Genomic DNA, 16,115 nt, shown 5'->3' with positions numbered 1-16,115 from the left:
GCCCAGTCTCCCACCTTTTGATGTGCTCCCGTATGGTTCGTTATGTTATTCATAATTTGATGATACCCAGACTTTACTGTGTAATCTCCATGTCGACTAAAGTTCCACATCTGTTCATCATTTGAGGCTATCGGATTCAACGGTATGTTGGTAATCTCCATTACATCTCTGGGGGTAAACATCTCATGGATTAGTTCGAAGTTCCACTGCTTTGTCTCTGGAATCATGAGGTCCTTCACATATGTAATATCTTCCTGGTTCGGGTTTGTTGTTTGGACATATAGATTATTATGATCTCTGAGCCACGGATGAGCCCAGATTTTCACATGTTGGCCATCTCCAATCTTCCAGCATAAACCTTGGGCCAGGACTGCTTGTGAGCACCAAATACTTCTCCATATAAAGCTTGGGTTTGATCCCAAGCTTGTCTCCATGAAGTCCTTCTTCGGAAAATATTTAGCTTTGAGAATCCTTGATAACAAAGTATTTGGGGTTGAAATAAGGTTCCACCCTTGCTTTGCAAGCATGGCGAGATTATAAGCTTCGAGATTTCGAAAGCCAAGACCACCGCTTTCCTTTCGAGTGCATAATCTGGTCCAATTCGTCCAATGTATCCCTCTCGAGCTCTGTGATGTCGAGCTCCACCAAAAAGAGTTCATCATTCTCTGTAACTCATCAAGAAGAGATGTAGGTAGTAAGAAGAAATTCATGCAATAAGATGGCAGCGCTTGGGTCCATTGATTTCAATAACACTTCTTTTCCTGCTTTTGAGAGAGAGTTTCCTTGCCAGTTTTGAATACGGTTCCAAAGTCGATCCTGTAGGTAACTGAATATCACTTTTTTTCTTTCTACCAATCAGTGATGGGAGGCCAAGGTATCGCCCCGTATCCAGTGGGCCGTCACTCCAAGGGTAGATGACAATTCCTGCTGTTTTTGGACTTCGATATTTTTGCTAAAGAAGATCCCAGATTTATCAAAGTTAATAGCTTGTCCACTAGCCCTTTCGTATATGGTTAATATCTTTTTCATCTTCACACATTCTGCAGTTGTTGCCCGGAAGAAAATGAAGGAATCATCGGCAAACAGCAAATGAGATACTTTCGGGGTGCGACGACAAATTTTCACCCCATGCAAAGTGCCTCTACTCTCTGCTTTCTCAATCAAAGTAGTTAAACCTTGGGCACATATTATAAATAAGTAGGGTGAGAGAGGGCATCCTAGGCGGAGTCCTCGTTCTAGGATTATTGGACCAACAAGATTGCCATTTACCTGAATCTGGTATTGCACTGTTGTAATGCAAAGCATCATAATACTCACCCATTTGTCATCAAAGCCCAGTCTTAGCAACATGATCTTCAGAAATCCCCAGTCGATGCGATCATATGCTTTACTTATATCGATTTTTAGCGCCACATCCCCATGTTTGCCACGATTCTTTCGTTTCATGTGATGAATAATCTCAAAAGCTGCTATCACATTATCCGTGATCGATCTACCCTTTACAAAAGCCGCTTGAGTCTCTGAGATTAATTTTGGCAGAAGCATCTTGAGTCCATTTTCCAACACCTTTGCTAGCACCCTATACATCACATTACAAAGAGAGATCGGCCGAAGGTCTTTCATTGCCCTTGGGTTAGCACACTTCGGGATAAGGGTAATAATAGTATCATTGAGCTTTGGTGGAAATTTTACCTGCTGCAGCCACTGCTCACTTTGCTGGAACACATCTTTACCAATAAGGTGCCAGAATTTTTGAAAAAATGCAGGATTATATCCATCTGGTCCAGGTGATTTGTTTGGGTCCATTTGGAACAGCGCCTCTCGGAAGTCATCAATGGTGAAGGGAGACATAAGGAATGTGTTGTCCTCTGCTGAAAGTTTTGGTTCAATCTGGTTTATCACTGCGTCATAAGATGCATTTCCTGATGAGAAAAGTTTATCAAAGTATGCCAAGACAATGCGGCCGAGGTTATGTGGATCATTGAACTCCACACTTCTATCATCAATTAAGCTTTGAATTCTATTGTATGCTTTCCTCCTTGTTGCCATAGAGTGGAAAAATTTGGTGTTAATGTCTCCTTCTTTAAGCCAAAATTGTTTGGCTCGTTGTTTCCAATACATGTCATTTTTAATCATCATCTGGTTTAGTTTCAGCTTTATCTCCTCCACTTGTAAGACAGATTGATGATCCGAGTTGGACCGCCTCTTTTCCTAGCATGTCTTTCAGCTCGTCAATGGTTTTGTGGTCTATTTTTGGGTGTTTCCTGCTCCATCTTGTCAATTCTATGGATAGGGCTTGGAGTCTTTCTGTTATTGTATCATGGGTTTCTGTGATCTCCCACCTGATCATTCACAACTTCATTGAAGCCTTCTTCTTCCATCCACCTGGTTTTGTGGTCTATTTTTGGGTGTTTCCTGCTCCATCTTGTCAATTCTATGGATAGGGCTTGGAGTCTTTCTGTTATTGTATCATGGGTTTCTGTGATCTCCCACCGATCATTCACAACTTCATTGAAGCCTTCTTCTTCCATCCACCTATTCTCAAAACGGAAGGATATTCTGCTGATTTTTGTTGTTGGAGCTTCATTGTTCAGAATTAAAGGTGAGTGGTCTGAGCACGTGGCAACCGTGTTCGATATCGATGCATATGGAAAACGTGCCATCCAAGATGTGGATGCAAGGCCACGATCTAGTTTTTCCTCCACAAAATGTGTCTTACCTCTCCCTTTTTCCCATGTAAAAGCGTGACCTTTCATTTGGATATCTTGTAGCATGCATTGCATCACTGTTTCTCTGAATCCATGTATCATCCATATTGGCCGATCGATTTTCCCTTGTTTTTCACTAGAGTCCAGAATGTCGTTAAAATCCCCAATAATGCACCACGGGAGCTGATTTAGACGAGCGAGAGCCTTGAGGAAGTTCCATGCTTCTCGTCGCCTTCGTTGTTCTGGGAAGCCGTAATAGCCAGTTAGCCTCCAATCTTCTTGTCCAGGTTATGTGATTTTAAGATCAATATGGTTGCGTGAATATCCTGTAATTGTACAATGGTCTGAGTATTTCCAAAGAGCTGCTATTCCTCCACTACGGCCCTCTCTATCAACTGAGAAAGCCGCATCAAATCCTAGAGAAAGTCTAACTTCTTCAATCTTTTGTGAGTGAGTTAAGGTTTCAAATAAAAAAAATTACAGACGGCCTGTGAGCTCGCACTAGCACACGCAAATTTGGAACTGCTCGAGTGTGGCCCAATCCTCGGTAGTTCCAACTTAGGACAATCGTGGTTTTCGGCAGGCCTAGACACCAGGCCCTGCCGCTAAAAAAGGCTCGTAAGTGATGTCATGGATGTTGTCAATCTCATCCTCTTTGTCACCAAAATTTATACCATGTTCTGTGTTGTCTGATTTTACAGAGTTTTCACTATCAAGATCCATGTGTCTATACTGATTATTTCTGTCTTGAGCTGCCCTTCTTCTCTTTCTGTCTTCATTTAAGGTAAGCTATATGTCCTCCTCATTTACTTCTTCATAGGTGGAGATTGATTTTGAGTTTGGTAAGTCTTCCGAGGATAGCAGAGAATCATGCCTAATTACCTTATTTGGGTTACCACTAATTCCTCCTGATTTTCCGACAAAGATTGGATTACGGAATATTGTCAAATCTTTCTTTATTTGATCATTCTCGCTGTCGCCGGAGTTCTTCTCATCCTTTGTCGTTGCTGGATTTTCTCGCAACCATTTGGAGCTATTTGCATTTGTTGCTCCCCGTCTCTCCGGTGCTCGTAACCATGGTCCCCATTCTCTTTTAATGTTTTTGTCGTTTGAGGAGAACATGATTTCACAGAAGCTCTCAGTGTGTCCAAGGCAGCTGCATACAAAGCAGTAGGATCCAAGCTTCTCATATTTTAATTGAAGTATGAACCAGTCACCATTTGGCTTGCGAATTTTCTTGCATCTCTTAAGAGGTTTGCGTATGTCCACTTCGACCCTTATACGCATATAAGTGCGCCAAAAGCCCGCATTATTCGAACTATCGTATGTAATAAAGCGTCCAATGAAGTCTCCCAGTTGTTTCCCAATAGCTTCAGATATATAACCAATTGGTAATTCATAGATTTGAATCCAAAAAGGGATGGTGTATAACTCTACCTGTTTTGGTACATCCCCTTGTTTCAGATGGTTTAGAATCAGGATGTGTTTATCATATGTCCAAGGCCCTCCATCCAGAACATGCTCCATATCAAACTCATGGAAAAATTGGAATAGGTAGCGTCGATCTCCTATCTCTAGTATAGAAACTCCTTTCACCGGACGCCATATTTCTGCCATTCTGTTTTCCATGGATTGGAAATGAATGTGCTTTGTTTGCAGAATCTACCCACGAGACAATGTTCAAGGATTGATGGGTCAACTTGTAAATCTTCCTCCTCTTCAGTAGATAGTGATAGGTCGGCCATAGATTTCTCCATAAAGGTCTCTGGGAATATTCTTTGTTGTTCAGAAAGAAAGTAGGGACTCTCAACAACGAGAGAAAAATCTCATGCTCTCAACAATGAGAGAAAAAATCTATAATTTACTCTGACATTGATGAAACCTATAGTAACTATTATTTAGTAGATTATGTACACTATATTTTGAATCAAAATCAAAATTGAAGTGAATCTAATCATAATCTGATTGAGAAAGATATATCTGAAGAAATAATAATTATATCTTAACTAATTTTTACATGAACGGATTCAACTAAGATGATTGTTTATGGTTTGGTCGATGCTACATGTGGGGGCAATGCCCTCATATGGTTTGGATAGACAAGATTCACACGCATATGTAATTTTAAAAAAATTAGTGGACCCCATGTATGTGTGGCTAAATTTGGGTCCTTGATTCTATCATGGGGTAGTACCTCTATATATAGGATGGAATCAACCATTCTTTATAAAAAGAACTACAGTTAAGAATTGAGTTCAACTAAGTGGATCACATGGACTACTCAAATTATAATAAGGGGTCACTATATAGGTAATGAGGGTTGTCCGAGTTAGCGGAGAAAGTAAACATTTGATTAATAATTTAAAATTCGAATTCTTCTAATAACATTCAATATTTATCCAATACGATTTATCTGATCAACTCGTTGAAACTCGTCTTGCCCCTCGTTCTACTAAATTCGTATCGTTTTCCATAGTAACACGTGTTTGTCTTCTATTTCTAATTTATAGCAATAAAAATTAAAATATATTATTTTTCTATAAATGAAACGTAAGTGGTGGGAGGATACACAGAGAGCAGGCCACGAGCTGAGTTTCCACTGACAGTCTGTATCCTCCCTCCCTCTGGACCCCTTATTTTCACTACCAAAATTTTCATTACTCACTCTGTTCCTTTTCCTTTTCCAATGGCTTCAATCGTCGAGTCTGCTTGGACGGTAACTTCTCTATTTGTATTTTTTTTTTCCGATTTAATTTCGGTTCATATGTAGTTAATCGAATTTTATTTGATCGATTTTATGTTTTTCTCTTATATTTGAGCCATTTTTTGGTGTTCCGCTGGTTGTAGGATTGATGCATTCTTTTTACGATTTTTGTTGCTGGCTTCTTCTTCTTCTTCTTTTTTATTGTTTATTTTAGAGTCAATTTTTTTGGAGAAGATTGTGCTATTGAACAGTCCATATGCTTGGATTTTAGCCGCGAATTGCGAATGACGGATAATTTGAATGTTAATTAGATTTGAGCTAATTGTTTGATATGTCACCTTCTTCTTTGATTGAAAGGACGGCAATACGTTTACTTGTAATAAAGTGTGTGGCTGTGGGTTGGATTGAGTTTTTGTTGCTCTAATGTAATTAAATTCTAGTTTTCTTCTCCAAAAACTTTGAGGCTTGTTTGGCTTAGAAATGAAATTGATGAGTGGTTGCTTGCTTGTCCTTTTAATCTATTTAGAGCCTTCTGTCTGCATTAAACACTGCCTGTGAAGCGGATAATTATTTTCAAGAATCTGTTGATTGTATCTGCATATATTTTGCTCTGTTGTTTCCATAAGCTTGTTTAATTTTTGTTTTCATGGCCTGGTATGTCTACGGAGTATTCAATGTCATCAATAAGAAGTGCTATTTGCTGTATTTCATGTTAATAGTAAGATAAAGACACTATCATGTTGCTAAGGAATTTTTGGATTAGTGGAGGGATTAAGGCATCTTTATTACGTAGAATTTGGAGAATATTTGGTTTCTAGTGATTGGTGTGAGCCGCTTGATCATATTCCTTAAGCGCTTCTTTCATCATGGACTAATCTTTAGATTGGAAATGGACGTCTTTTGTAGCTTTACCTTTCATATTTTTGTGCCAATTATGTTTCATAAAAAACATGTTAATTTCCTACGTTGTTTATGCTCATTAGAATGCTAGGCCGGGTTCTATATCGGAGACCTTGTATTGGCACATATTCCATATTTATTGGTGGTTTGAAGATATTGTTGTTATCGTCTTTTGTGAAGAAAATGGTGAATTGATGCTTTATTTTAGAGGTCTAATGTTTTGATTTTACTTTATGAACAATCGGTTTTGCTTTTCTTATAACAATCTTTGAATATCTATTTGAAAATTTTGTTATTTCTGGTAGCCTCAATGTAACATGCATCTAATATTTTGTTGTTGCAGTATCTCATTACTCATTTTAATGACTTTCAACTGGCGTGCCTTGGAAGTTTCTTTCTTCATGAAAGTGTCTTTTTCTTGTCTGGACTCCCGTTCATATTTTTTGAAAGAGCTGGATGGCTAAGCAAGTACAAAATTCAGGTTTCACTGTACTTGCTCAGTTTCTATTCATCATAGGCACTGTAGGTAAATATTGAAAAAATGGACTAAATATATATTTTTTTCACATTATTGTATATAGATGCTGTACTCTTTGTTGTGATGCACCTTTTTCACATATTGATGATTCATCGAATACAATATGTACAGATTATTCAATAGGCAGGGTTTTATGTTTATCAACCCTATGTGCTTTACTAACAAATGAGTATGCTAATAACACAACACCATCAAATTTAACCTCAAAAGCGGTTAGATGTGTTTTACCATTATTATGAGTGAAAAATTTACAACCAAATATTTTGAAGTAAGATATATCATGTGTACTACCATTCCAGTTCTCATAAGGATCCTTATTATGCTTTTTATTTATCATCGATCTGTTCCAAGTGTAGATAACTATATGACTTTTTCAGCCCAAAATCTTTGAGATATCCCATAACCAGGTATCAATTGTTCTTGTTACTTCCTTTAAGGTCTTTTCTCAGCAACATCGTTTTGCTGCGGTGACCTAGCAGCAGAGAACCCATGCTTGATTCCTTGGTCATTTAGATAGCATGAGAGAGTTTTGTTTGTAAATTCAGTGCCCGTATCACTCCTTATCCTATCTATCACACTGATTTTTCGTTTTGAAGATGTTTTAAAATTTCATCAACTGGACACTACGTACGAAGGCAATAATATTATCCAACTAAGTCTGGAAAAATAATCAATAATTATGAGAGTATATCTCATTCTCCCTAAGCTCTTCACTAGTGGGATCAGAGAGATCCATATGCAGTGAATCCAAGCATTTGGTTGAAGAGTTATACTTTTTATTTTTAAAAGTTGATCTCACATGCTTACCAAGCTGGCATGCGATGAAGATCTTATATTTGGAAAAATCAATTTTAGGCAATCCAGAAACTAACTCTTGCTTACTCAAGACTGACAATAGATTTGGAATTTTAAGTGATTTAATATCTTATGTCAAACCAATTTTTATTATCATGCACAACAAGAAAACAAGTAGAAGCAACAAGTTGATCAACATATCAAATAACTTTATAGGTGTAATGTTCTCTTAGTCCGGTTAGCATAATATTTTCCATTAACAGATATGACAATGCATGTGTGTTTGTGGAATTCAACAGAATATCCATTATCACGTAATTGGCTAATGTTAATCAGGTTGTAGCATAGATTTTCAACTAACAATACATATCTAATAATAACCTTCTCGTGAATAATCTTACTCTTGTCCATAGTTTTACGCTTAGAAGCATCTCTAAAATTGATTCTTGGATTTTTGCAGTCAATCACCTCAGATAACAGGTTGGCATTTCTATATGTGTTTGGAACAACCACTATCCAGATACCAGATTGATTCCTTGACAAACTTTCTCTTTGATGCCTGCAATCAATGAAATAACACACTTGGTAACCAAATCTAGTTGTGTCCTGATTGGATTAACCATTTCAGGACCCACATTTAGGCTAATTGGCCTACTAGTGTGTGTATCCAAAGAGTACTAGCCTATGCATAAATTTGTGAAGTTTTGTGTCGTGTTCTCTCTCTTCCGAATGTTGTTTAGGCTTTTCATCATGTCCATTCATTTTGTTTCTCATTTGAACCAGCTTGCAATTATAGCACCAGCTAGGTTTTCCCCTCATAAAATATTGTCCGGCTAGACTTGGATTTCTGCGAGACCATTTCAAGCTGGTATGGTGACCATGACCAACTCGACCTTGTCTGTATTTTAGCCGTAGAATTTTCCAGTTCAACATAGCCAAGACCTCTATACTTAGCCCATGCTCTCAAAAGTTACGATTTAACTTGTTTGGATTTTTGGCTTATCATGTTCATATATCATGCTGGACTGGACAAAGTGTATCATTTTAGACTTGCCTTTATCTGACACGATTGAATACTAGCTTCTGAAGAGCTACATTCACTGTTGCCAAACCCTAAGCCAGTTCTATCTCTGGTTGGTTTTAGCATCTCATGCATCTCCACTATAGAAGCCGAAGACTTGCTCCAGAAATTGACTAATTGCGTCAAACGTTTATTTTTATTGATAGTTACATTGTACACTTTTCGTAAATTATCGTTCTCAGTTGCTAACGTATTGAATTTTATCCTTAGACTATCAAGCTCTTTTCGCTGCATGCAGCTAGAGTCACTAGACTTGTCTATTTGTTTTTTCTTTTCGTCCTTGACTTTTCGAATGATTGCGAAAGTCTTTAAAACTTATCTACCATGCTACGCAGTACCGTGACAAGATCCTCTCGTCTAAATTAGTCTGAGTCAAAATCAAATACCATGTCATCGATATTTTCGGCTCGACTTCTGTGATCTCCGGCTCGATGTCTAGCGTTAGACACTGAACTTTCTCATTCTCATTCTCGCTGGAAGAGGTATCTGAGCATGAAGGATCTGAATCTGAATCAGCCCTGTTGTTTTGCTATCCTCAACAACAATCACCTTCCGGTCCTTCTTTTTCTTGAATGATCTTCTATCATCTTTAAACTTTCTTCTTTCAGTGGGCCTTCTTTTCATCCTTCTTTGGCCTATTGTAGTCTGCAATAAAATGACCTTTCTTTCTACAGTTAAAACAAGCTTGATTATCATCAGCTTGATCTTTTTTACGATAATACTTAAACTTACATTGATTTTTTCTCATGAATTCGCCAAATTATTAACAAATATTGACATGAGCTCATGTTTAACTAGTCGGCAGATTTTCTGTTGGAAGACTTTTTACCGTTGTTTGTAGTGGATGTTGTGGCCGCTAGAGCTTTGGTAGGTTGAGGGGTGGAAGGCTCCAATTCTGTCTGGATACTCAATTCGAACTCACATGCCTTCAAATCTGCAAACAAGTCATGCAGCTCAAGTTTGTTGAGGTCTTTGGACTCCCTCATTGCTATAGTCTTTAAATCTCATTCTCTATGCAATGCTCTTATTACCTTCAAAGAAAATTCACGATTAGAGTATTTTTTGCCAACAGAAGCAAGTTCAATTACAATGCCACTAAATCGTTCTGAAACACATTCAATGTCTCGCCAAGCTTCATCTTTGCATTGTCAAACTTTTGAATTGCCACGGTAAGCTTGTTCTCCTTTGTTTGATCGTTTTCTTCATGGAATTGGGTCGGCTTTTCTCAGATCTTTTTAGTTGTAGATCAAGTTTTAATTTTACCGAAAATATTTTTATCAAGAGTCTTGTAATTGAGGTTCTCTTTCAGATATGGCTATGACAGTGTTGGTTTTGAGGATCTTCATTGTGTCATATGTGATGATATACCATATGTCATCATCTTTTGTGGCTAGATGTGCCAGCATGTGTATCGTCCAATCCTCGTAGTCTTATTTAGAAAACATAGAGATCTTGGTAAGTGATGCCATTTAAATATATGAATATCAGAGTTAAAAAAAAAAACCTCTACGGTACCACTTTATGGTACGAAAAAGAGTTTAGAGGAGGATGAATGAGCTCTTTTAAAAAAAATTGTAACTCGAGTTGACCTTAACAGTTATTAGTTATTAATGCCTGTTTTCTGGAACGGTTTGAAGTAACTGGACTACTTAAAAGATTTTGACTGCGGAAACGGTCCTGCTAGACTAGTGATACAATATATTCAATTTAAGCAAACATTTAACAATGTGGCTAGATAAGAACAATAAAGCAGACAGAGATATAAGATGCAAGTAAATAATACATGATATTTATTTATGTTTGGAGACCAACAGCTCATACGTCACCTTATCTTCCATTTAGGATGAAATCCACTAAAATATTTTGATTTATACAATCCTTGTACAAACTCAGTTCAATTAGGACTTATCACTGCCTAAATCGAAATTCTTAGTGAAAGTTCAAACAATACTATAAATAAGTTTGGCTGTCTTTGGAACCCTTGGTTCAGACAGATATATCAGAACTCTTAAACAGATAGTTTTTAACGGCTGGAGTTGGTGAAATGGCACAATTTGATCCTTGATGATCTGATATGAAAGGTAATCGTGTGCTAGTGAACAACTTGATATTTGAAAGAATAAGAGTGTTCGGAATCTTGTATTTTGCATATTGTAAAAGTTTATGTCTTGTCTTTCTTCAATCTTGAATCTACATATTTATACATGAACATCTCCAATGGTTTGAAACTTTTCAACGGTCATATGTATTAACATCCGACACGATGATATTGTCAAGTTCTCTTTATAGTACACTATATTTAATGTCCATTTATTGTTTCTTCACTTTTTACGGCTTTGGTTACTTTGGATTTTGAAATGTTGATTGACTCTTGATATATTAAAAACATTCCAGTCAATCGGAAGTTGGTAGGATACTATGCATGATCTGTCAATGTATTTTAGTTGATAGATATGTCCAGCTAGGATTAGTCTGATCTGCGGTCAGGTTGGATTACTGCTTGATATAATCATGCAGTCCGGCTTGACTTCACAGCTTCCAGTTAGAAACCTGTGAATACATGTAAATAACAGCTAGATCGTGAAACAGTTCAAAACTGTTTGTTATCACCAAAACTTAGGATATTTTCAATCTAACAACGAGTTCAGGTGCTGGTTCTTGCCTCGACAATTGGTGGCTCTCTTTGTTTCTTGATCTACTTATGGGTCAATGCTAAAGAAACAAAAATTATTGTTCACATGTTTGACCTTAAGTGGCCTCTCAAGTTTTTATTTTCGGAGTTATATATCCTAATCTTGTGTTGTGGATGAAAGCTTGAATATCAACTAAAAGACGCTTTGATGGCAGTTAATATTCTTTGGAAAAATGCTTGATCAATGCTTAGTTTTTGACTTAAGATGCGATTTGAAAATCCATCTGCCTTCGAGTGAATAAGCATGTTGATGTGTGAGACATGGAGTTCCTTTAAATTATGTGCTCAAGGTAGTGGTGCAAGTATTTTACTATGGATTGTAACTAGCTAGTGACTTGACTCATTCGAATCATAATGATTCTTGGCTTTTCTGTTGCTGCAGACTAAGAATAATACCCCTGCAGCTCAGGAGAAATGTATCACTAAGCTATTGCTGTATCATTTTTGTGTCAATCTACCTGTTATGATCCTATCCTATCCTGTCTTCAAATTCATGGGAATGCGAAGCTCATTACCACTTCCCTCCTGGTACATTTGTGGTCTTTATTTCTTAGTATGAAGTTTATGGGGATTGATATTGTATGATTCTTTACTCTTGAAATGTTTCAAATCTCAGGATAAATTTCATTTCGAGACAAAACAGTTATTTTTGTTTCCTATAATTGCAGATTGTCCTCTAGTTGGTATGACAATCAAAATCATTGAAAGATCTTGATTTTGTAAAATCATGTTATTCTGGAGCATATCAAGTTCTTTTCCTTTCAAGAAAAAAAAGCAATGGGTTTGGCTAATCCACAATCAGTTTGTCTCAATATTTGAAAAATCACAATAATGATTGTAAGTTGTAGTCCTGTGTTGTGCGGTGTTACTGCAGTATATAATCATGAATTGCATAGTGTCTTTTCAGTTGTAATAAAGCCTTTTCCCGTTATTTTTAGAATAAAAAGTTGACATTTTTCTGCAGGAAACTCATCTCAACTCAGATATTGTTTTACTTCATCCTGGAGGATTTTGTTTTCTACTGGGGACACAGGATTTTACATACAAAATGGCTTTACAAGCATGTCCACAGTGTTCATCATGAGTAAGTAAACATCAAGTTCTCAAGAAAACCATATCTGTTTTGCCTATAATGATAAAATTATTCTCTTGTTTGGTGCAATCATCAATATGATTGATAATACAGATATGCGACTCCATTTGGATTGACTTCTGAATATGCTCACCCGGCAGAGATTTTGTTCCTTGGGTTTGCAACGATAGTTGGTCCTGCCATAACTGGTCCTCATCTGATTACACTCTGGTTATGGATGGTGCTCCGAGTCCTTGAGACGGTTGAGGCGCATTGTGGGTACCATTTCCCATGGAGTCTCTCTAACTTCTTGCCTTTATATGGGGGGTTTGTACTTTGTACTCTTTTATCTTTTGTTCGACTGTTGCACGATATTTATTAAGTTAATCACCTTACATCTGAAATTTCTGCTATGGATTGACAGTGCCGATTTTCACGACTATCATCACCGATTGCTGTACACTAAGAGTGGCAACTATTCATCAACTTTTGTTTACATGGACTGGTGAGATCTTTAGTCCACTCCTTTCTAACTTGCATTTTTCAACCGTATATGATTTTTGGTGAGTGATAGTCTGTTTCATCTTTTAGATAATTAAGGAATATTGAATCATCTACCAACGCCTTTCATATCGTTAAAAAGCTTTCTATGAGTTGTATTTAGCAGAATAAAACGCATTTCAACCCTTCCTCATTGTAACCATATTTTTTTAGTTTCACTTGTAACAACAAAACCATAAGCAGCGTTACTCAAGCATTAGTTTGCACCATAGAAGAGATTCCTTACCTTGCTTTCATTTTTGAACCTTGAACTATCTTCTGAGTAATATATCTTATCACTTTATTAAGCATTACCATGGGGATGATCCAATCCTAATGGTCTGCATTTTCATTCACTCTGATTTAGGGATTAGAGTGAGCTGTTGAACAATCTTTTGAATTTTGATAAGTATTCAGTTGGTTTTAGTAAACTTTAGTCGTTCTTAGCCACTTGTGAATAATTATGAGTAAGACCATGGCTCTGCACTTATTAGCATCAGAGATGGAGCTGAATTCCAGCTGACCGGAGCTTTCATGTTGGTGTTGCTAATTGATGCCTCGGAGGTGCAATAGACACGTCCCAGGTCTTGAATCTTAGATCATGGATAAATTCACATCCATTAACTTAGTGATATAGACAGTGTCTGCGAGGCAGTCCAAACATGTCACGCCTCAGTGTATTTCTTAATTCTAGTGATTGCTTAATAGCTTGGTGATTGGATGAAACGATGTGATTGGAAGTAAACAAGGGTGCTGGTTCTCATATAGTGTTTTTTCCAGGATATTTGGTACCGACAAAGGTTACAGAAAGCTGAAGGCCCTTAAGAGTGACAGAGAGGAGGCTGATCTAAAGGAAACATAAAGGTGACAGGAAGACGTTGAGTGTTGGGTGTAACAGATCGGTTCGTGGGGTTGAAACATATCATTTGACAGGTCGAATTTTGTTCGTCAGCATCTCGTGTGCAATTGCATTTTGTGTCCAATTGCAGTTTAAGATTTACATTCTGTATCGTGGAATCAATTCTTGGTTTGTTATGAACTCCGTGCCCCTCTAAAACCGCATGAATGAAATTCCACCTGCATATAGTTTTAGTTGCTCTCATTGTGAAATTAACCAGTTTGATGATATTATTGATTTAATTCATGTTTGTTGCAACTTGTAACCTCCTGGGAATTTTGAAATAGTACTACTGATCACGGGAGTATCGAAACATCATTTAGGTGGAAAAAAGAAAAAAGAAAAGTAGATGTTGCTTGTTCATTGCCAGCCTCTCCTAATCACTTATAATGTTCCCGACGAAATCGTGGCTTCTTCGACCAACTCGATGGAGGTTCCGGCAGCTGGAATGAGAGCTTTATTTTTTTTTTGTAGGTGAGTGAACAGTAAATAGGCTTGTACCACTAACAAGATCTAAACAGAGCAAGGGAAATTCCTCTCAAGGATCTTCCAAAAGAAAGTTCATTATCTTCCATTTAAGTTGCATTTTTTTATGCGGAATGAATTGTATGATTTATGTTTGGATGCATAAATCACCACTCATAAATTTTTTTGCTACAGAATTATGTCTTACCAATATCACTTTTCTTGTAGGAAAATGATTGTGACAATAGCATATTTTTTAAAACAAATCCTGAATTCTGTTGCATCTTTAAATGTTCGGCTTTCACGATGAATGTGTTGTCTCCAATAATCAATAGAATTTCTTAAAATGCAAATTTCAAGTTCATTGTCTCCATTAGAACAAACTTCTTCATTGAAATCAAACCTTACCATTTTAAAACAAATAAATATAATACATGAGCAATCAACTTAATATTGGTTTAACGATAATTTAACTTGCACTATAAACTTTAACACATACTTTAAATATCATTAATTAAGTAATATACACAATGAATAAGGCAAACTAATGGTCATGTATTCGACAAAAATAAAAACCAGTGCAAAAAAAAAAAAATTACGAACATTGCAAATTCTTAACCTTCTTTTTATTAATGAAATTGCTTCCATTAAATAAGGTAAAAAAAGAGTACATGTACAAGTACACTGGACATTCCCAGGTAAAATCCAACAAACAACATCAAATTTAAACTAACCTATTGCAACACAACTAATACATTAACAACAAAGTCATAGTCTAACTTGACTAATAACTACATATCTATTACAGTAACCGCATTTGGGATGCATCGAATATGGGAATCTTGATTTTCTTTATTATAGCCGCAACATCCGGCTTTTCACTTTCGAAGATTGCTCTGTTCCTAGCATTCCAAACATGATAAACCGTATCTGCGAGAGCCTTACATCTCATTTTGTTAAGGACGGAATTCTCACGGTATGCTCCTCGAAAAGCTCTAAGAACAGCAGCTGCTGATCCCATTTGTTTCTTCATATCCAACCAGTTGCGGACTTCATCACATATGTTCTTCGAAATGATGCAAGAGAAAAATAGATGTGCAATGGATTCTGGAACCGCTTTACAAAACGCACAAGAGTCATCTTGAAGAGGACCAAGTCTATCTCGAGTGAGTAGCTTGGTCTGTGCAAATAGCCATAGAATAAACATGTGCTTTGGCAAGATGAATGTCTTGGATATTAGAGGTTTCCATGGCCATCTTCCAACTTTTTGGACAAAGAAATCATAAACATTCTTGAGACCCGTCGTTTTGCCAAACCAACTGCTCAATCACATTATAGCCCCATCAATCGAGCCCAACGCACCTATCAACATGTCCCGAATAGCAATGATCTATTTAATTAAAGGTGATTCCTCTTTATGCCACTCCCAATGCCACACATTACCATATTTACCATAGGCGTGATTCACCCATTTAATCCACAGATTGTCTTTCTTCAAGTGAATCTTCCAAAGTGTCTTACAAATCAAAGCCTGGTTCCAAGCATGTAAGTTTTTCAGTCCCCAACCACCATCTTCAATCGGTTTGCACAATGATTTCCAAGCAATAGGAGGGCGTTTACTTGGCCATACAAACTTCCTGCATAATGAATAAATAATATAAAAAATATTAGCCGGGATAGGGAGGATGGATAACCAGTAACAATTCACCCCCTGAATCACAG

At 37.0% G+C, this 16,115-nt stretch overlaps 1 protein-coding gene across 3 annotated transcripts; it reads left to right on the top strand.

Annotated features, from left to right (window-relative positions):
- Window positions 1-5,245: 5,245 nt before the first annotated feature.
- Window positions 5,246-14,178, top strand: LOC142555115 (methylsterol monooxygenase 2-2). Of its 3 annotated transcripts, none has more exons than XM_075665786.1 (7): window positions 5,246-5,424; window positions 6,656-6,793; window positions 11,801-11,946; window positions 12,383-12,502; window positions 12,605-12,817; window positions 12,915-12,995; window positions 13,811-14,178. In XM_075665786.1, the coding sequence occupies exons 1-7, from the start codon at window positions 5,395-5,397 to the stop codon at window positions 13,890-13,892; spliced, it is 810 nt and encodes a 269-aa protein (XP_075521901.1). In that variant the 5' UTR covers window positions 5,246-5,394; the 3' UTR covers window positions 13,893-14,178. The 3 variants fall into 3 exon arrangements, with proteins under 3 accessions (XP_075521901.1, XP_075521902.1, XP_075521903.1); XM_075665787.1 differs by lacking the exon at window positions 13,811-14,178 and adding an exon at window positions 13,525-13,761; XM_075665788.1 differs by lacking the exons at window positions 5,246-5,424; window positions 6,656-6,793 and adding an exon at window positions 6,814-6,838.
- The last annotated feature ends 1,937 nt before the right edge of the window (window positions 14,179-16,115 follow it).

Source organism: Primulina tabacum, chromosome 9 (genome assembly GCF_025594145.1).
Source record: "Primulina tabacum isolate GXHZ01 chromosome 9, ASM2559414v2, whole genome shotgun sequence".
NCBI classification, from domain to species: Eukaryota; Viridiplantae; Streptophyta; class Magnoliopsida; order Lamiales; family Gesneriaceae; genus Primulina; species Primulina tabacum.
The sequence above is the reverse complement of the archived record's forward strand: the minus strand, read 5'-3'. Positions and strand labels throughout refer to the sequence as shown.

Excerpts from the sequence above, each read along its gene's own strand:
- LOC142555115 (XM_075665786.1), top strand. The coding sequence starts at position 5,395 with ATGGCTTCAATCGTCGAGTCTGCTTGGACG. Across the intron at positions 6,794-11,800 it reads TAAGCAAGTACAAAATTCAG|ACTAAGAATAATACCCCTGC; the intron begins GTTTCACTGTAC and ends CTGTTGCTGCAG. Across the intron at positions 12,503-12,604 it reads GTCCACAGTGTTCATCATGA|ATATGCGACTCCATTTGGAT; the intron begins GTAAGTAAACAT and ends TTGATAATACAG.